Below are 22,129 nucleotides of genomic sequence, written 5' to 3'. Positions count from 1 at the left end.
AAAAAAGCACAGAGAGTCAAGGTAAACCAGAAATTAAATCAGAGGTTGGTGAGAAAGGTAAGGATGAATGGAAACATGTGAAGGAAAGACATCTTGGTCCTATTTGTAATTATTGTAAGAAACCCGGTCACGTAATAGCTAACTGTTTCCGATTGAAGAAGGAGGAGAAGGAGGCGGTCCCAGATGTTTGTGTGCAACATATTGAAACACCTGTAAATCCACAGGGTTCGAAAAATTCGAATGAAGCTTTGTCAGAGTCTGACCAAGTTAAGAGTGGATATGATCATTTTATAACCGAAGGACTTGTATCCTTGAAAGAGGAAACCACTCTAATGCTAATAAAAATCCTTAGGGATACTGAAGCTTCTCAGTCACTTATGTTAGACGGTGTTCTACGTTTAGTGATGAGTCTGACATTGGTGAGGTGAACTATATACGAGGTGTTGGGAGTGCCCAGTGCCCTTATGCCTGTACATTTGCATAAAGTAAATTTAAGGTCAGGCTTAGTTAAAGGACCTGTTAAAGTAGGACCACAACCCAGTTTACCCGTGAATGGTGTTACTAATTTGCTGCATTATGTTTTAAAATTTAAAGAAAGATGACATAAAGCTTTTAGCTTAACAAGGGAAAATTTAAAATCGGCTCAGGGAAAAATGAAACCTTGGTATGATAAGGAAGCTAGAATGAGGTCATTTAAGCCTGGAGATAAGGTGTTGGTTCTTTTCCCGGTGCAAACAACCCCTTTACAAGCTAAATTTCATGGTCCTTATCAGGTATATCTAAAGTTAATGATGTGGATTATGTGATTTAAAAACACCAGATCGAAGAAGGCCAACACAGCTTTGTCATATAAATGTGATAAAACCATATTATGAGAAACAGTCCACTAGTATGACTGTTGTGGTCAATGATAATGAGTCTGATCCCATGAGGAACTTAATGGTTGATTCATCTGTAACTCATTTTAAACCCAACATTATTTATGCCAGATAACCAAACTCAACAATTCTGGAAAATATTGATGAGAAATTCGTTCATTTACAGCCGGAGCAGAGGCAGCAGATGAAGCAGTTAATTCTTAAATATAGGGATTTATTTCCAGACGTTCCTAAAAGAACCACAGTAGCTTCACATGATGTAGGTGTTGGAGATACCAAACCCGTAAAGCAACATCCATATCAGATAAACATGTAAAAATGTGAACTTGCTGAACATGAAATTAAGTATATGTTGGAGAATAATATTATTAGACCTTCTAATTCGAATTGGAGTTCATCTTGTGTTATGGTGCCTAAACCAGACAGTAGTATTCGGTTTTGTACGAATTCCAGGAAGGTGAATGCTGTGACAAAAACTGATGCGTATTATCCCTAGAGTGGGTAATTGTGTGGGCAAAGTTGGAAAAGTGAAATTCCTTACAACGATTGATTTGGTAAAAGGTTATTGGTGTGTTTCATTGACGGATACAGGTAGAGAAATTTTTGCATTTGTAACCCCATCTGGGTTATATGAATATAATGTTCTTCCCTTTGGGATGAAGTATGCACCACGTACTTTCCAGCGGATGATTAATTCTGTGATTCATGGGTTAAAAGATACAGATGCCTATACTGATGATTTAGTTACAGGAAATGATACTTTGGAAGCCCATATTACTGAGGTGGAGAAACTATTTGAAAGGTTTTCAAAAACTAACTTAACTATTAACTTAGCTAAAAGTGAATTTGGTCATGTCACTGTGACCTACCTTGGTTATGTTGTGGGTCAGGGTAAGTTAGCTCCTGTTCAGGCAAAAGTTCGGGCAGTTTTAGAGGCACCAATTCCAACTGCTAAAAAGACTCTCAGAAAATTCTTGGGAATGGTAGGATATTACCGTAAATTACCGTTAACTAATCTCTTGAAGAAAAGTGAAAAGTTTGTTTGGGCAGAGCCTTGTTAAGAGGCCTTTGATAAATTGAAAACTATGCTATGTCACAAACCTGTGCTCAGGTCACTTTACTTTGAAAACACATTTTCATTAGCTGTAGATGCTAGTGATGAGGCTGCAGGAGCAGTGTTACTTCAAAGGGATGATGGTAATCAGGCTGATTGTCCAATAGCTTACTTTTCTAAGGAATTTAATGAGCATCAAAGAAGTTATTCAACCATAGAAAAGGAATTATTATCTCTCGTTTTGACTTAACAACATTTTGATGTGTATGTTGGTACAACTCAGAAACCACTCATAGTTTACACCGATCATAATCTGTTAGTGATATTGAGTAAGATGAAAAACAAAATTAGAAGGTTACTGAATTGGAGTTTGATGTTGCAGGAGTATAATATTTTGATAACTCATATTAAAGGCAAAGATAACGTGATTGCTGACTGTCTATCTAGATGTTGAATGTACAATGTATTTTTTATGGCGTGGTAATGTATTTCCTGTAAAGGTATTTTAACATTTCTAATAGTCCTACTGTATATTAGTTTGTAAGGTGCTGTATGATAACACTGTGTACATTGTGTATGTTGTAGATTTTATAGATTTGTAATTTTTTTTCTGTAAATAGTTGTTAAATTTTTCTCATCAAAGACCACAATTTTCCATTTTGCAGGAAGGTGCTACATACCTCGTGGGTATCTTGTGACTGTCTTATGATGATGATGTAATTGAGTGTTTTGTGAGCATGATGTAATGGTCTTGTGATGGTGGGGTGATGTAGTTTTCCCGCTAGTATGACGTCACGTGATGACATGTTCCCTACAGGTATATAAAAGGGGAAACCCCTGTTGTGTCGCAGTTGATTCATTGTTTAATTCGTCAGTTACTTCGACCTGCTGCGTATTCGTCTCATGCTGAGGTTTCATTTTAAAGTGGAGTTATACATTCTATTGTAAGGTGATATCGTTGTGCCGGCAGTTTCACCAATCGCTGCCAGTTTTGTGTGTTGCACCTCTGATTTACCTTTACAGTCTAGTATAGGAGAGTGAAGACCTTACTGAAATACGAGAACACGAAGGATTGAGTAAAGTTGGTGTCATTCGGCGGTTTTATAAAGGATCGACCTTATTGAACCTTCGTTCAGGAATAGTGGCCTGCATCTGAGATAGCCGCTGCAAGATCAGGAAGGAGCTCGATAGGTTTGGAGAACAGGCAACGAAGTATGAGATGAAATACAGTGTATGTAAGTGTACGGTCACGTACAATTGGTAGAAGGAATAAGGGCGAAGAAAAAAATAAATAAATGGGAGAAAATTCAAAAATCAGAGGTGCATAGGTACTTGGGGGTCCTTGAGCAGAGGTCCCAAAAGCTTTGCTTGCAGATTGAGTTGATAAAGGATAACAACTGTAATGTTAGCATTTCAGAGCAAGGATGTGATACTGTAGCTTAATAACACATTTGTCAGATCGCTCTTGGTGTAACACACATAAAAGTTGCTGGTGAACGCAGCAGGCCAGGCAGCATCCCTAGGAAAAAGTACAGTGGACGCTTCAGGCCGAGACCCTTCATCAGGAGACCTGACGAAGGGTCTGGCCAAAAACGTCGACTGTACCTCTTCCTAGAGATGCTGCCTGGCCTGCTGCGTTCACCAGCAACTTTTACGTGTGTTGCTTCAAATTCCAGCATCTGCAGATTTCCTTCTGTTCTCTCTTCTTGTATTGTGAGCACTTTCCGACCTCCTATCTGAGAAAAGATGTGATCGTATTGGAACGGGTCCGGAGAAGGTTCATGAGAATGATTCCAGGAATGAAAGGGTTAACGTGTGAGGAGTATTAGACGGCTGTGACCTGTACTCGCTGGTCCATAAGAAAGAGAGGGGATCTCATTGAAACTTATTAAATATTGAAAGACCTCAATAGACTGCCTATAAGGAAGATGCACCTTATACTGTGTGAGTTTGGGACCAGAGGCCACGGCCTCAATAATATAGGGCATCGATTGAAAGCAGAGATGAGGAGGAATTTCTTTAGCAGAGATTGGTATATCTTTGGAATTCATTGCCATGGACAGAGTAGACACCAAGTCAGTGAGTGTATTTTAAATGGATGTTCAAAGATTATGGGGAGAAGGCAGGAGAATGGGGTTGAGAGAGATAACCAATTGGACACGAAGGAATGGTGGAGCAGACTTGATTGGCTGAGCAGCCCCTGTCTCATACCTCATGGCTCATGGCCTGAAGAACAGGCTAGTGAGGTTGCATTAGGGTTAGGGTATTGTTTGGGTATCCGTGCCTGGATTACTGTATTCAGTTTTGGTCGTTCTGCTATAGGAGAGATGACGTGAAGCTACAATGAGTGCAGAGAAGATTTACGAGAATGGTGCCGGTACTCGAGGGACTGAGTTCTGGAGAGAGGTTGGGCAGGTTGGGACTTCACACCTTGAAGTGCAGGAGATTGAGGCTGACCTTGTGCAGGATTTCCAAACCATGAGTGTACAGAGCAGTCCCTTTCCCCGCTTTTGTGGAATCAACAAACAGAGGGCACCAGTTTGAGGTGAGAGAGGATTGATGTAATAGGGATCCCAGGGGAAAATTACTAATCCACTCCTTTCTGGTTCATTGTTTAACTAACACGATGAGTGCACTCTCAGGCTGGAGGAGCAACACCTCATATTACATTCCGGCAGTTTACTACTCATGATATGAACATCGAAGTATTCAACTTGAACCTCCACCTTTTCTTTTCATCAACCCACATGTCCGTCTCCTCCATTCCGTCTTCCCACTTCTCTCTTCTCCACTGCAGATTGTCTCCCTCTGGTTCCTCTTTTACTTCCTTCTTTTTCCCATTTTCCGCTCTCCTATCCTATCAGATTCCCTCTTTTCAGCCCTTTGCATTTTCCACCTCCCACCTCACACCGTCTCACTTCATCTCCCACCTCCCCCACCCACTCACCGTCACTCTTATCTGACTTCACCTTGGACCAGACCAGCTTGGACTCTTTCCACTCCCCGCACCATCTTGTTCTGGCTTCTCCACACTTCCAGTCCCGATGAAGGGTCTCGGCAGGAAATCTCTGTTTTGCTTTATCCCCCTCTATAGAAGCTACCTGGTCTGCTGACTTCCTCCAGCATTTTGTGTATGTTACTCTGCATCTGCAACATCTGCAGAATCTCATCGGGACAGCGTGCAGAATGCAGACACTTCATCGGGTCTCACTAATGTCAAGGAGGCCATACTGGGAAAACTGGAAATAGTAGATGACCCCAACAGTCACGATGTTGAAGAGTTGCCTCATACGGAAGGACTGTTTGGGACCTTGACTAGTGGTGAGGAGAGCGGTTTGGAGCAGGTCTGGCAATTCTTCCACTTGCAGTTGGCTTCCAGCCCCCTGCACCTCTCGTTATCGCTGCAAGCCTCTCCCTTTTGTGGACAACACTGCCACTTGGTGGTGAATTGCCATAACAGGACCCCCTGATTTGTGGACACTATTGTCACCAGGTGGCGCTCTGCCACAATAATGTTGAGAGACAGAAACGTGACGCTGCAACCTGCTGAAATGTTTATTCAAGATTCAAGGTTGTTTAGTTCCATTTCCAGCAGACAAGTGTAAATGAGGTCGAAGTAATTCTTACTCTGGCTCCAATGCAGCACAACAACACAATAGTGAAAACATACATCCACAGCTTATATATTGTGTACGGATTGATTGTATGTCCTTAAAGTGACGCTTGGCATAGGATGTCTGCACATAAGATGACAGACAAGTAGAGGGGTCTGATGGTGTGGAAGGGTGGGTTAGTGGGTAGAGTTATTTAACAGCCTTCCTGTTTGGGAAAAGTAGCCGTCCCAGAGGCTGGTAGTCCTGGTGAGGATGCTGCGTAGTCTGCCCCCCAATGGGAGTGGGGCAAACAGTCCGTGAGCCAGATGGGTGGAGGGAGATTATGAGAATCAGGTTTGTGCTTGATCTCAAGAGAGAGAATTTGGAAAATACCAATGAGATACCTTTTAGAACAGCTTGTAATTTTGCCCACTAGGGAAAAGTTAATTCTGGATTGGGTGTTGTGTAATGAACCAAATTTGATTAGGGAGCTTATGGTAAAGGAAGCGTGTGGATGCAGTGATCATAACATGTTAGAATTCACCCTGCACTTTGAGTGGGGAAAGGTACAACAAGATGCATCATTATCAGTGGAGTGAGGGGAGCTACAGAGGCACGGGAGAAGAGCTCACCAAAGTTGATTGGAAGGGAACACTAGCAGGGATGATGGCAGAATAGTAATGGCTGGAGTTTCTCAACTTGACAGCATCAGGGTTGAAGAGAAACACATCATACTCCACCTGTGTAGCTCAAACCTGAATGCATCAGTATCGATTTCTCCTTCCAGTAGGAAAAAAAAAATCACTGCCCATCATCTTTCCTTTTACTCTTCACTCTGGGCATTCACCAGTAAAGTTATGTAAATATGAAGCTACCATTCATTACGAGAGGACTATTCATAAGGATACTATGTTGAAACATTATCAGGCAACGGTTAAACCACGCGGACTATTATGAATAGTGTAGGGACTCATCTCGGGAAAAATTGGACAGAGTCCAGAGGAGGTTCATGAAAATGATTCCGAGGCTGACAGGTTTAACGCATGAGGAGCATTTGATGTCTCTGGGCCTGTATCCTATAGCATTTAGAAAAAAAATGAGGGAGGCTGTCGAATACCAAAAAGCAGAGAAAGAGTGCATGTGGAGAGGATTTTTCCTGCAGTCGGGGACCAGGGGAACACACCCTCAGAATAATGGGACCTCCATTTAGAACAGAGAAGATGAAAAATTCTCCCACTGCGTTTTATGATCTCATGATTATTCAACGCAACTGTTTATGATCTAAGCTCCTGTGCCAGTTCCCCTCGCTCCCCTTAATTAATTATATATGTCCACCTCAAAAATACCCAGCCAACCGGCCTTCATACCCTCAGGGCAGTGAATCCCAAAGAGTGTACACTCAAATAGATTGATAGCTCATTGATCACAAAGCAAAATTAAATAGAAAATATAAATTTCCAGGAATTTTCACACATCTCCATTTGAAATGAGCATCTCTCATCGACCCCTCTCTGTGGCTCTCTGACTGATGAGGAGAGATACTTCAAGATGCTTCACAAATAACCTATTGTTTGTAAATATGTTCTAAATTCAGGGCCAAATCATCTCACATCTGCTGGTAAATCATCCCATTTATTACACTGGTAAAACTGCTCTGGCGGACTCTATAGCTACTTTTAAGATTTCTTTCTGCTTGGGGGTTAAAGCCGTGCATAGAATTCCAGATGTGGCTTCACTGACACCCTGTACAATGGTAGCTACACTGGCCCATTACATTATCTCCACTCCCTGTGCGGTGAAGGCCAAAATACAATCTGCCTTTTGAACTACTTGATGCAGAAACAGAATGTCATCATTAGATTTCCTTCCTTTGCTTCTGTGTTCTCAGCATAGTTAGATAACCAATTTAACCAATTTCCCCCGGGATCAATAAAGTACGACTATGACTATTTCCCATCTCGTTTCCTCCTCCAGGTGATTAAGCAGTGAACATGTTTACTGAGCATATAAACGTGTACCAGAGCATGTCTGCAGGGTTAGGACTTTGCTCTGGGAGTAATATGTGGGAACCCCGGGAATCTTCCAGTCTCCCATATGGCCGTATCTGTGCCAGGTGCACCAAGATGCAGCTTCTGAGAGACCGCGTTCGGGATCTGGAGCTGCGGCTTGATGACCTGCAGCTTGCAATGGAACGTGGGCAGGAGTTAGATAGGAGCTACAAGGAGTTAGTCACTGAGGCTGCAGGAGTTAGATAAGTGGGTGACTGTCAGGGAAGTGATGGGAAGAGCTCAGATAGTAGAGAGCACCCCTGTGGCCATCCCCCTCAGTAATCGTTATCTCATTTTGGATGCTGTTGAGAGGGATGACCTGACAGAGGACGACCACGGTGATCCGGTCTCTGGCACTGAGTCTGGTTCCATGGAGCAGGAGGGAAAGAGGAAGATGATCTCTGTTTTAAGTCTTCATAACCTGAATCCCGAATTTGGCTGTCATGGGTATCAGAATCATGCCGCACAGAACCGTCTGCATTGGCAGACATTTAGCCATACTTGGAGTTACTGCGCAGGAAGGATAAATGTTAAAATCCATCTGTGGATCGTCAGTGGTTGGCTTAGTTGTCAACTGCACTGCAGGAACAACTTCACCATCTGCCCGGTCATTCCCTAACAGCAAAGTAACATCTTCCACTGGTAAACTCGAGCATAATCTGAACTTAACAGGTCCCGAAACCAACCCTGACTGTAAAGTTACCCTGTGCAATGGCACAGAAACCATGCCACCCCCAATGCCTTTAATAAGATTTACCTCACCAATGTCAGACTCATCACCAAACTTTAGAATGCTGTCTAATATAAGTGACTGAGAAGCCCCAGTATCTCGAAGAATTTTCACTGGTATCAGGGTTGACCCTTCCTTTACTAATACAAACCCATCTGACATAAAATGATCAAATCCCTTCTTCACTCGGTCAGACCTCTCAGTCCTTAACTGAGCCTCAACAAAATGTGGGTTTGTAGGTGCTTCAACAGACTGATCACAGGCATCTGGGACTGCCTCCTTTTCCTTTTTCTTCTTCAGGATGGAACAATTAGCCATCATATGACCAGCCTTCTTACAATAGTAGCAAGTAAGACCAGAATATTTCTCCTTCAACTTCTTCCCTTCATCCTTACTCTTGTTAATAGTCCCAGCATTAATTTCTGGTTTACCCTAGTTATTCCTGCTACTCTTTTGGTAGCTGTTATTCAGGGTAAATTTAACCTTATGAGTTAAAGCAAACTGATCTGCTAATCTAGCAGACTCCTGCAAAGTGGCAGCATCCTTTTCATCTAAATATGTCTTTAAGTCATTAGGGACGCATCTTTTGAATTCTTCAACTAAAACTAACTCTTTCAAGCTGTTAAAGTCATCATTTACATTTTATATGTGTGCCAGCGGTCAAAACACACAAACTTCTCATAAGCAAATTCCATACAAGTCTGGTTCAGAGATCTCCTCAAATTTCTAAACTTTTGCCTGTATGCTTCTGGGACCAACTCATAAGCTTTGAGCACAGCCTGTTTCACAATGTCATAATCAGCTGTTTCATCAACTGTCGAAGCAGAATAGGCTTGCTGAGCCATCCCCTTAATTACACTTTGTAAGAGAATAGGCCAACCCTCTTTTGGCCACTTTAAACTCTGAGCAAAATGCTGAAAGTATTTATCAACCTCTGCCTCATCAAATGGAGGTACCAATTTAACTTCCCGACTGGCCTCAAACTTATCACCAGAGTCTAATGCTAGACCACTTTGCTGCAATCTCTCTATCTTTCCAGCTCAAACAGCCTCTGTCTTTCTGCTTCCTCCTTCTGTTTTTCTGCCTCTCTAGCTTCAAACTGCCTCTGCCTTTCTGCAGCCTCCATCTTTATTTTTTTTAACTTGTACGGGAGCTCAAGCTCACTCAGTTTACTTTCAGGAAACACCTCCAACTCCTCCACTTTAAACATACCCTTGGATACACAATGTTCAGTTATTATCCTCTGCCTCTGTGACCTCCTCATTGTCAATTTCACCTTTCCAAGTTTTAACCTTTTAGCAGTACTCAACAGCTCAGTCCTTCTGGCATCCTCTAATGCCTCAGAGGTTGGCGCTTGCAGAAATCTATCAACATCCATTGCTGCTGATTTTTCACCCACAAATAAATCAAAAGGGATTTCCCCAATGAAATTGATAATTAATCAATCAATACGCCCCCGAATTTGTTCATATCCTGGACGCAGGCCCCAATTTTGTTACAAACCATAACGCTTTAGAAATGAACTAGCAGCAGTAGACTACACCTGAAGTCTGGCTTTGATGCTAAAACAACTATCTTTATTAGTATCAACTCATAATATAGTAACTTAAGCAAGATAAACAAAAGTTGACAGAGTTATGTGTGTATATATGTGTGGGTAAATATAACTCCCAAACTATTGAGCTCGGGGGAAACAAGGCTTAGAGTCTTGAGATGGTAAAATATGAAAGTTCAGTTCATCCATGGAATAGGTGATGAGAGAGATATTCGTAATGCAGGGTGAATTTCCAGAGAAGGCAATTATGTCGAATTCCACAGGTCCCATGGTGGTAAAACGAGAGAACAGTCACTGTAGATTTTATCTGTCATCATTCCAAATCCACATACGAATTATCACCGAAAGTGACTTGTCACAAGGGGTATCGTCTTCAAGTGAATTACCACACCACACCCAGGCAAGGGTTAACACATAAGTGGTCTTCACAGGATACCTCAAATCAGATCCACTCCTATGGATCAAACGAGGTGACAACCACACATTCGATGTACGCTGAATCGATAATTAACCCACCCTTGTGGGATAGGGAAGTTCTAAACAGTGACCCTTGGCCACTAGTTCCCTGGTTTCGATCCTTCCATTTTTCCTCCTTCGTCTCCGTCTGACTCTGAGTGTCCGTGTCCTCGGTTTAAACTAAACAAGCTGCGAGCGATGTAAAGAAGCGGCAAGTCAGACTGATTCGCCTTCTTAATCTCTCTCTCTCTCTCTCTCTCTTTAAATGACAGTCCACAGCAAACGAAACCTAGAGATTCATAACAACGGCCACTCCCCATTGTGAACTGACTGGTGTGCCAGTAGTTGGGATGACTGAGTGAATCCTTTCCCACATTCTGAGCAGGTAAACGGCTTCTCCCAAGTGTGAACTCGCTGATGACTCTGTAGGTTGGATGACCGAGTGAATCCTTTCCCACATTCTGAGCAGGTGAATGGTTTCTCCCCAGTGTGAACTTGCTGGTGTCTCTGTAGGCTGGATAAGTGAGTGAATCTATTCTCACAGACTGAACAGGTGAACGGCCTCTCGCCAGTGTGAACTCGCTGGTGACTCTGTAGGTTGGATGACTGAGTGAATCTCTTCCCACATTCTGAGCAGGTGAACAGCTTTTCCCCAGTGTGAACTCGCTGGTGTCTCTGTAGGGTGTAAGAGTAAGTGAATCTCTTCCCACATTCTGAGCAGATGAACGGCCTCTCCCCAGTGTGAACTCGCTGATGACTCTGCAGGTGGGATGACTGAGTGAATCTCTTCTCACAGACTGAGCAGGTGAATGGCTTCTCCCCGGTGTGAACTGACTGGTGTGCCAGTAGTTGTGATGACCGAGTGAATCCCTTCCCACATTCTGAGCAGGTGAATGGCCACTCCCCAGTGTGAACTGACTGGTGTGCCAATAGCTGGGTTGACTGAGTAAATCCTTTCCCACATTCTGAGCAGGTGAATGGCCACTCCCCACTGTGAACTGACTGGTGTGCCAATAATTCAGATGACTGAGTGTATCCCTTCCCACATTCTGAGCAGGTGAACAGCTTCTCTCCAGTGTGAACTCGCTGGTGTCTCTGTAGGTGGGATGACTGAGTGAATCCCTTCCCACATTCTGAGCAGGTGAACGGCCTCTCTCCAGTGTGAACTCGCTGATGACTCTGTAGGGTGGATGAGTGAGTGAATCTCTTCCAACAGACTGAGCAGGTGAATGGCTTCTCCCCAGTGTGAACTCGCTGGTGTCTCTGTAGGTTGGATGACTGAGTGAATCCCTTCCCACATTCTAAGCAAGTGAATGGCTTCTCCCCAGTGTGAACTCGCTGATGATTCTGTAGGGTGGATGACAGTGTGAATCTCTTCCCACATTCTGAGCAGGTGAACGGCCTCTCTCCAGTGTGAACTCGCTGATGACTCTGTAGGTGGGATGAATGACTGAATCCCTTTCTACAGACTGAACAGGTGAACGGCTTCTCCCCAGTGTGAACTCGCTGGTGACCCTGTAGGGTGGATGAATCAGTGAATCTTTTCCCACAGACTGAGCAGGTGAATAGCTTCTCCCCGGTGTGAAGTCGATGGTGTCTCTGTAGGGTGGAAGAGTGAGTGAATCTCTTCTCACAGACTGAGCAGGTGAATGGCCTCTCTCCAGTGTGAACTTGCTGATGTACCTTCAGTTTAGATGAGCAAGTGAATCCCTTCCCACAGTCTGAGCAGCTGAACGGCAGCTCCCCGGTGTGAACTCGCTTGTGAGCCATTAGGTCAGATGACTGAGTGAATCCTTCCCCACAAATTTAGCAGATGACCAGCCTTTGCCCAGTGTGAACTGACTGGTGTGTCCACAGGCGGGAAGACTGACTGAATCCTTTCTCACACCCAGAACAGATGAATGGCCTTGTCCCAGTGTGAACTTGCTGATATACCTTCAATTGAGATGACTGAGTGAATCCATTCCCACTGTCTGAGCAGATGAATGGCCTCTCCCCTATGTAAGATGACGGGTGTGCCATTCGATCAGATAACCAAGTGAATCCCTCCCCACAGTCTGAGCAGGAAGGATGGTTGATTGAATCCCTTGCTCCACTTCTTAAATATCTAGACAGAGACAGCAAAACTGGCGTGCCATGCTTGAGATTCCTGGAGACAAATTCCTTCTCATTTTTAACCTGTAAAAAGATTTACAAAATCCATCAGTGTGTGCAGGACAACATTTCAGATGAGATCATTTGATTTGCCAAGGTGTGATCTGACATCTCACTGTTAAAGTGAGGTTCAACCCAAGCTGGAGAGAGAAATCATATTTTATCTGGGCACAGTGCTGGTATCCGGAATGACCATCTAATTCTCTGATGCTCTTCCTGTCTCAATAAGAATGGGCATTTCTACCATCTCCAATCTGTGACCTGGCTCAGTCTGACTCTCTCCATTGGTATTATTCCCTGTTCCCACTGAGCTGCATGGATTCCTGCTCCCACAGTAACTGAAACACACTCACGCAAATAGGCTTTCTTGATTGCAGCTGGGATTTTCTTTTATGTATTATTAACTTAAAGTATCACAGTTTTAATGCCATGTAAAAAATTACTGCTGAGATGAATGTTTGGTTCACCCACATAATTAAAACAAATAATATGGATTGGCCTGACTATGATTGAAATTGAATGCAACGAGCTTTGACATATTACTGGAACCCTGGGACCAGTGAACAACTGACAGCTTCCCCAGTTACTGACCCCCCCAATGGTGGTTACTTAAACAGGACTCCACTCCATTCGAAACCCCAATGCCAGCGGTCCACCCGCTGTGACTCTGTGCTATGACCCTATGGCGTACTCAACTGAGGAAAGCCAATATTATGCACCCCTCGAGGGACAGAAATTCCCAGTCATGGTGATTGGAGAGGTTAAAGGAAGAGAGGGCAGTGCATTATTGGCTGAAGTTCCGGATTTCCTTTGGCAACAGACAGAACTGGTGGTTCCCCAGACCACCGTTAGGGTTTGCCCTGGATTCAAGCCAAAGAACCTGGGTTCCTTGCCTACACCTCAATGAATCAAGCCTCCAGCACCCAGGAAGACTGGCAAGACTTGGCCATGGGCCAATTCAGATACTAGAAGGAGTCTGAGGTGAAGACGGGACATCTGGTAAGACATTCTTTTAATATTGACCGAACTCAAGATGTTGTACCCCATCTCTGGGCAACTTCAGGCCAAGAATTCGACCACACCAACTTCCCCCCTGTCTGGATCACCATGAAAGAAGGACAGACTCTCCCATCCATTCCGCAATACCCCCTGAAGCCCGAGGCAACGTCTTATGAGGATGGAAGCTCTTTTGTCAATCCAGCAGGAAAATGATATTCTGGCTATGCGATAGTGACGGACACTGAAATAGTTGAGCAGGCCTCTTTTGAAGCAGCTGTCTCCGCCCAGAAGGCTGAGCTGTTTGCTCTGACTCGTGCCTGTATCCTAGCAACAGATAAAAGTGCGAACGTTTACAGAGACTCCTGTTACGCATTTGGAGTTGTACGTGACTACGGGGCTCTCTGGGAACATGGGGATTCCAGAATTCCTCTGGCCACCCCATTAGTAATGCCACCTTTGTAAACAATTTTACTCACAGTTCTACAGCTACCTTGAGTTTTGGCTATTGTTAAATGTGCGGCCCACACACGCATGTCCGACCAGGTCACTAAAGGCAATGCTTTAGTGGATGAGACAGTGAAAAGTGCGGCACAATCCTCGGTAGTTGTGGTGCCCTCGGGTTCCCGTCAAGCAACGTTCTGTGACTTAAGCAGAACGAGTTTGCCAGACATGCGGGAGGTACGTACTTTTCAGGGGGACGCCTCTGAGGAGGAGCGCAAACTGTGTTCCCAGATGGGTGCCAGAAAGACCCTGACCTAGGTTTTTGGATCACCCCAGTGGGGCAGATTTATTTTCCTGCAGAGTTTTTATCAATATTGGTCAATTAAATACATAATTGTACACACGTGGGAAAGGAGGGAATGGTTGGTAACCTGTACCCTGCACACCGGGTACTACTCCCTTGACAGGTGAACATTATTCATGTCTACAAGTTGATTTTATTGAATTGCCTGCACTACATTGCTATAGATATTGCTTAGTTATTATAGATGTGTTTAGTAGGTGGATTGAAGCTATTCCAACTACCAATAATACTACTGTGACTGTTGTGAAGGTATTATTACAGGGAATAACTCTCAGGTATGCTGAGCTCTGCCAATGGCCCACACTTTGTGGCGAAAGTAAATGAAGGGCTATGTAATGAACTAGCTATGAAGCAACAATTCCACTGTGTACACCACCCACGGGCTGCTGGCATAGTGGAAACAGCCAATGGCACTCTGGAGAGTAAATTGGCTGAACTAACAGCAGAGACTGGACTCACTTGGTTGAAGGTCCCACCGTCACCCCTATTCCACATGAGGGTTACCCCACAGGGGAAAACAGTGTTGTCACCAGCTGAAATCATTTATGGATGGCCCATGAGGACACACTGGGGACCAAGACCTTGTGTACCATTGCTCCCAGAAAGTCTACCAGCAAAATTGGATATGCATACCCTGGGGGAAGAGATGGGGAAATATATATGCCAACTAACCAAAATTTTCCAAGCATTACATTCACAGATACAACAGGCTTACAAGGAAGAGAACCACTCTGCAGAGAGGAGTGACTATCCCACCATAGAACCTGCTAATTTTGTCCTGATCAAGAACTGGGATCGAGGGAAACTCAGACCTCGCTGGAGAGGACCATATCTGGAGTTACTGACCACTCCCACGGCTGTGAAACTGAAGGGGCAATGTCAGTGGATACATCAAACAGACAACAAACGTGTTACTGAAGGAACTGAGTAGAAGGACTCTCTCGGACTAAAGGAAAATGTATTGGTTGATAGTGGTGTTTGTGTTTATGACTTTGAGAGGGCTCACCCCAGCATCCGGGGCATCCCATGTTAACACCTTTTTGTCTCTCTGTCACACCTGCGCCAAACAGATAGAACTGGGGTCCTACAACAGGAATTCTGCAGATGCTGGAAATTCAAGCAACACACATCAAAGTTGCTGGTGAACGCAGCAGGCCAGGCAGCATCTCTAGGAAGAGGTGCAGTCGACGTTTCAGGCCGAGACCCTTCATCAGGACTATCTGAAGGAAGAGTGAGTAAGGGATTAAACTGGGGGCCTGCTGGTTTTGTACCGAAATTCCCCAGCATGGTAAAACTATGGTTCCAATGTCAGTAATCCTGCTCAACCAGACTGAGGAACTCCCAGCCTGGGCTTTCTTAAATATCACCCGGGGAAGTGAGGTGAGGAACTGTGTCCAGTCGGAGATGACTGTGGCTGTCAGTGTTTTGAGGGATTTTATCTCAGGCCCCAACCAAACAGAACTTCCTATACTGGGAAACATGCATCCTGGCCATACTTGCAGGTGCCCAGCAGCGGAGAAGCTGAGACTGAGCGATTTTGGATGATCACTTTTCTCTCCTATGGAGTAGCCAGGAATTCACGAGAGAGAATCAATTTGGCTACAGCACTTGAGGAGCTGGCCACAATACTGCAGGGGCCCTGACACAAACACAGGCCCAAGTAACAGAAATATCCACTGAAATGATTGCAATCCGGCAAACAGTCCCACAGAATCGTAAGGCTTTAGATTTTATTCTGGCTGAGAAAAGGGGGAACCTGTGCTATTATTGACACAGAATGCTGCACCTATATCCCTGATGACTCTACTAACATTACATCCCTCTCCGAGCACACTGTCAAGGAGATTGACAGCATCAAGAAAGTAGGGCAGGATTTACACGGGTTCACCGAAGGGTCGAAATGGTGGTCTTCGAAGGCCTGTTCGGTAATACGTGGGGCATGATATTGCATTATGGCCTAATAGTTGTACATATCATTGTTATAATTACTGATGTCTGCTGTTTTTACCCACTGATAAGTCAATGCTGTACTCGGTTGCTTTCTCTGTAAAAGATTACTACTTTGTTGATCATGTAATGATGAAAAGGAGGGAATGATAAAGTATGTAAAAGGGTTAACACTTCGTTAAACAATAGCAGCCTGTTTTTCTGAAAGAAACTGCTGATGACCAACAGATGTGCTGAGCCATGCTGAGCCATATTTCTTCTTGAGGGTCGCTAGCTGGGGTTTCAGGATGCTTATCTCCTTGTGTACTCATGCATAGAGATAGGACAGCTTCAGTCTGTTCTGTGTGTGAAAGCCATTATGACGACTTTGTAATTTGTCTTTAGGGGCTGTCATGTAGTAAATAACTTTGGCTCCAGCCTGTCTTGTGTGGGGGGTATCTGGACGGATATACCTGTGGTGTAAGTGGAATTGTTAGTCAGTTAGTGGATTGGGTGGGAACAGTCATATACTGTTCCTGTTTGAGCAAATAACGGAGTAAGCCCCAGGTGCTTGGAAAAACGAATCTGTACTTATACGGTCTCTGAGTGACTTTATCCGGATTCGACTTCCACAGAATGGGAGTGGTTTTAAAGGGCTGGGCTGCTGGTAGCACATTACCAGACCTGGAGTGATTGCAACTGGGTCTGACAGAGGCATAACTGGTTCTTCTGGGCACATTCAGTCTCACTCCAACTATTTCCTACCTTCCTTTGTACAGGTATGCAAAGTCTAAAGGACCAGTGTTTGAGTAAATGAGACTCACCAAACTTTCTCCTGACTGAAACACTGGATTCTCAAAGTCAGATGGGTTCTCTTCAGTTAATGCTCTCAATCCTCGGGCTGGTTCACTTGTTGCTGTTCCCTCGTGTGAGTTGTGGTTTGCTTCCAGTTGGGGTTCTTCTTCCAATAAATCTCTCACCGCAGGTCTAACTTTAACATGAAAGATAATGAAGCACATTAACAATAAAATGGAGAACCAAACATTTCTGCTTAATATTACTAAGAACAAAACTCACTGAAATTTAAACGCTGAAGTCAAATATAATGATCTCAGTGAACAATCTTTTATTGTCCCTCACACGGCACAAAACAATATGGGATAAGAAGGAGTCATCGTTCAGTCATGGTAAGACATGAGATGTAGGAACAGAATTAGGTGATTCGATCCATTAAGTCTGCTCCACCACTCAACCATGACTGATTTTTATTCCAACACCATATTCCTGCCTTCCTCCTGTAACCCTAAAGCTACTTAGCAATCATGAATATATTAATCTTTGTCATAAATATACCCAAATGGCAGCCTCAACTGACCTCTGCGGCAACAACTTCCACAGATCAGACGACTTTAGGTCAAAATATTTTCCTCATCTCAGTTTTAAAGGGAAGCATATCTATTCTGAGACTGTGCTGTCAGATCAGACTCTCTGTCTAATGGGGACATCCTCTCCATATCCATTGTATCCAGGCTTTTCAGCATTCAGTAGGTTTACTTAACCATACATCTCTCCACCACCCCCACTGTCCCTCTGAACTCCATTGAGCACAGGTTCTGAACCATAAAATGCTCCTCATACATAAAACTGATCATTCCTTAGATTATTCTTGTAAACCTCATTAGCAACAACTGCACAAAACACATTTCCAGGAATAACAGACAGACTGGTACCTGTATAATTTACAGGGAAAAGTTGTGCTTTCTTTACTGTTCTACTGTCACAGAACAAGCCATTTCCATTCCCAGATTAAAACAGGTCCATTTCAGGAAATATAAACCAGTCCAGGGTGAATGTAACAAAAAGAAACTGGAATTACCAGAAACGCTCAGCAGGTAAGGAACAGTTGCGGGGAGAGGAACAAACATTACAATTCAGGTTAATAATATTTTATCAGAATGACGTCAAACATTTTCTGTTTTTAGTGCAGATCTCCAGCAACTCGAGATTCTCTCAGATTTCCACCAAGTGACAGACAGGTGACAGTGAGGGGGGATATTTCCAAACACAGTTTGAACACCAGACTCACGGGTATATTTCCACTGTTGTAAACACGGACCAGCCCATTTACTCATAGCCTCTCCCTGTGAGGATGGAATGGGAACTCATCCTCTCCTCAGATTAGCAATCATTGCTTCCAAAGGAACTCCAGAAACAAACATCTGATCCCAGACCAGAAATACTCACTCAAAACCTCATAAACCCAAGCAGCTTGATCTCCGGGTCCATTTTACCTGGATCAAAAAGTGTGATATCCCAGGACCCAAACTCAGAGTCACACAGCTGAATCTGCCACTCACCAACACTGAGAGTCTCTCACATCATCCCCACGTTTCACACTGGGTGGTGCAATCCGGGATTTCCCCACAACCAATGTCCAGCTGCTCGAAATTTCTGCTTCACTGCAGAAGGATGACCATCCAGCCCCATCAGTAGAAGCACTAACCAATGTCAAATCCAGAACACTAACAGTTCCATATGCCTGGAGTGTAGATCACAGAATTATAGCCCAAGCACCAACTCTCCCAGTACTCTTTGCTGCCAGTAAAATACTGCAGTGTGTCAGCCAGTCACAATTCAATAACTAGCACCTCCACACCAATGCACAACAGAACTGGTACCTGATGACCCTCTGGCATTCTAGCTAATAAAAACTGATTCTGGAAATAACACAGCGAGGCCAAAGTTGTAAATGAACACTTCACAATAAAAACAAGAGTTAGAAGAAAGATTGCTGATATATAATATTGAGGTGGTGAGATACAGGGTGGACCAAGGTTGATCTAGATGGTTTATGTACATCACTGAAGCTGGGGGGGGGGGGGTGGGGGGGGGGTTGGGGATTAGGAGACTGGACAGAGGTTGAACAAGATGGGCAGGGGATGAGCAGATGGAACCAGGTGGGAGAAGGGTTCAAGGACAATCACTGATGGTCCTCCAGCAATACACAGATACTGAATTAATAGTAGCATAGTCACAGTCATACTTTATTGATCCCGGGAGAAATTGGTTTTCACTACAGTTGCACCATCAATAATAAATAGTAATAGAACCATAAAAAGTTAAATAGTAATATGTAAATTATGCCAGTAAATTATGAAATAAGTCCAGGACCAGCCTATTGGCTCGGGGTGTCTGACCCTCCAAGGGAGGAGTTGTAAAGTTTGATGGCCACAGGCAGGAATGACTTCCTATGACGCTCTGTGTTGCATCTTGGTGGAATTACAATAGTACATACTACCGTATAAAATGACAAAGTTAGAACAAAGAACAAGAACTTTGCCATATATCCTTTGATCCTCACCATTTTTTTATCAATACACCATAGGAAATTTCCAATCCGGACACTTCACGTCTTTGCATGGTAACTACTCTGCCTATGACTGTGAGGGACTGCGGGGACCTTGGGATACTGATCAGCACATCACAGAAACCATTCTCCCCCCTAGACTTCCCAATCCTTCTGTAAAGCAGACAGTGAAATCAAAGATCCCCATAACCTGGGTCATTCTCCTTCCTCACCCTCCCCAGTCCGGGAGAAGACACAACAGCCATAAAGCTCAAAGGACAAATGTGAGGAGCCTCAGGAAGAGAGGCGACTTGGGGGAAGTCAACGGGACTCAGGGGCCAACATCAGATCTCCCCAACACAACAAGGAGGAAACATCACCATCCATCCGGGGATTAGGACGCCAAGTGATCTTGCGTCACAAAGCGGAGGGCGGGGCAGATCTGCGGTAAAAAGCCTCACGTGAGCAGTTGGCGGGAGTTCCATTTCAATTCTGCGGAAATAGACAGCCTGGTCTCCTGGTTTGGATCGTTCAACGCAGATTAAGTGAAGTCGACACATTTCTGATGAGCCCAGATAATTGGAAAATAAATGAGTTCGGGCCTCACGGCCAACATCAGATCTCCCCGCTCGGGATCGGTCTCAATACTCACCGATGGGAAAGTGATATCTTCCGCCCGCAGACAGTGATCTCGATCCAGGCGGTGAGAATCCTTTGCCGATCCCGCAGACGACTCACTTCAGCACTGAGCGGAAAGGCGAACACCGTCCATCTGGAGACTGTGAGCAGGCGCGGAGTGATTGTTGCGTCATCCGGAGGGCGGGGCCTCGGGAACAGACGCGCAGCTGCTGCCTGTCTGCGGTTAAACGGGAGGGGCGAACGGGATCACGTGACCCGTGGGGGCGGAGACTCCAGCTACCCGCCACTCTGTGGAAAGAAACAAACTTGTGTTATGTACCATCAGTAATAGACCACAAACTCAGTTTTAATGTCAACTACTGTCTTTATTAGTATATAGAAAATTAAACTAACTTCTCACTGAAACAGAAGTTAACAGTGTTATGCGTTTGTGCCTCCCACACTGTCAAGTTTAGGAACAAGTACTTAAAGTTTCAAGGTGGCAAGTTTCAGTTATCCACGGAATGGGGAAATTCGTAAATCCACATTAAAATACAACGAGGAAGTAATCACGAAGAATTTCACTGGTTCCATGCTGGGAGAACGAAGTAACAGTCGCAGGAGATTTTCAGTCACCGAGTCATATTCCAAAATCCACGAAGAGATTGTACAAGATGACAGTCACAGGAATATTCTTTAGAACAAGTGGTTGCTACACAACACCCGAATCCATCCAAGTGTTAACGAAAGTGGTCGCCACAGGAAAACTCCAACAGTCCACTTCTGGATCAAAACGGTGACAGTCACACATTCAATATGCACTACGTGCCGCTCCTTCACCCAGTCCATTTTGGCACAGGAAAAGTATCAAACTTTTACCCATTACTTTAGCAAACTGCAGCTTGCAGTCCGCTGGTCCTCCAACTGACTGTCTGTCTCTGTCTCTCTCTCTCTCTCTCTCTCTCTCTCTGAGATTGAGAGCTCCAGCAGTCAGTGTAGTGACGTCATAATCCCGCCTCCTGCAGGCTCTCTTAAAGTAACACCCACAGCAAAATGAAACCTGTGATCTCGTAACACTTGCCGCTCACATCTCCTCTCATTGTGTATTAGACATTTCAACCCCCAGGAAAAAATACATCGTCTGCCCGCTCTATCTATTCCTCTCGTAATCTTATAAACGTCCATCCAGTCTCACCCCAGCCTGCGCCGCTCTGGAGAGAACAACACAAGTTTGTGTAACCTCTCGTTATAGCTGTCTTAACCACCCGATCAATCTGTGCAGTCTCTTTCAGGGAGCTGTGAACTTGGATCCAATATCCCTCTGCTCATCGACACTGTTCAGGGTCTTGCATTTAACAGTATACTGTCTCTTTACATTTCACAGTGCACTGTCTCTCTACATTCGACCTACCGAGCTGCCAAGATGATCATCACTAATCAAATCTCACTGAGATTTCTCAGGTCCTGTTGAATTTATTGCCAAGTGCACAAGTACGGGAAGGTGCAGGTACAAAGAAACACTGACTTGTGGCAGCATCACAGGCAAGTACATTCAGATAACACACGGAACACAAATTACACGATTCTCTGCCAGGAACAATCTATAAATATGTTGTGTCCTGATCAATATTAAAGTGTGCATTTTGTGTCAATAACAGACTTGGAAATGTTGAATTTGGTCCCTGTCTTCATCCCTCCTGTAGTCCACAACCAGCTCCTTTGTTTTTGTCACCATGAGGGAGAGGTTGTTTTCTTGACACCACTGTTTCGGGGTGATGACTTCTTCTCTGCAGGCTGCCTCGTTATTATTTGAGATGAGAGCAATCAGTGTAGTGTCGTCAGGGAATTTAATTAGCAAATTGGCGCTGTGGGTGGGGACACAAGTCATGTGAATACAGAGAGTGAAGGAGGGGGCCAAGGAGACAACCCTGTGGGGTATGAGTGCTGAGGGTCAGAGAGACAGAGGT

At 44.3% G+C, this 22,129-nt stretch overlaps 2 protein-coding genes across 4 annotated transcripts in view; one reads left to right on the top strand and one right to left on the bottom strand.

Annotated features, from left to right (window-relative positions):
- Nucleotides 1–22,129, top strand: part of LOC140206893 (uncharacterized) — a 49,457-nt gene that overhangs the window by 11,502 nt on the left and 15,826 nt on the right. The window lies entirely within an intron of this gene.
- LOC140206896 (uncharacterized) lies at nucleotides 9,742–20,654 on the bottom strand. 2 transcript variants are annotated; one of them, XM_072275168.1, is made up of 4 exons: nucleotides 20,577–20,654; nucleotides 20,197–20,471; nucleotides 17,023–17,185; nucleotides 9,742–12,492 (listed from the first exon to the last, which is right to left on the bottom strand). In XM_072275168.1, exon 4 carries the CDS (start codon nucleotides 12,082–12,084, stop codon nucleotides 10,612–10,614), a length of 1,473 nt encoding a protein of 490 aa, XP_072131269.1. In that variant the 5' UTR covers nucleotides 12,085–12,492; nucleotides 17,023–17,185; nucleotides 20,197–20,471; nucleotides 20,577–20,654; the 3' UTR covers nucleotides 9,742–10,611. The 2 variants fall into 2 exon arrangements, with proteins under 2 accessions (XP_072131269.1, XP_072131268.1); XM_072275167.1 differs by having other exon boundaries at nucleotides 17,023–17,189; nucleotides 20,577–20,652.

This window comes from Mobula birostris, chromosome 13 (genome assembly GCF_030028105.1).
Source record: "Mobula birostris isolate sMobBir1 chromosome 13, sMobBir1.hap1, whole genome shotgun sequence".
Classification (NCBI taxonomy): domain Eukaryota; kingdom Metazoa; phylum Chordata; class Chondrichthyes; order Myliobatiformes; family Myliobatidae; genus Mobula; species Mobula birostris.
This window is presented reverse-complemented; position numbering and strand designations above follow the sequence as displayed.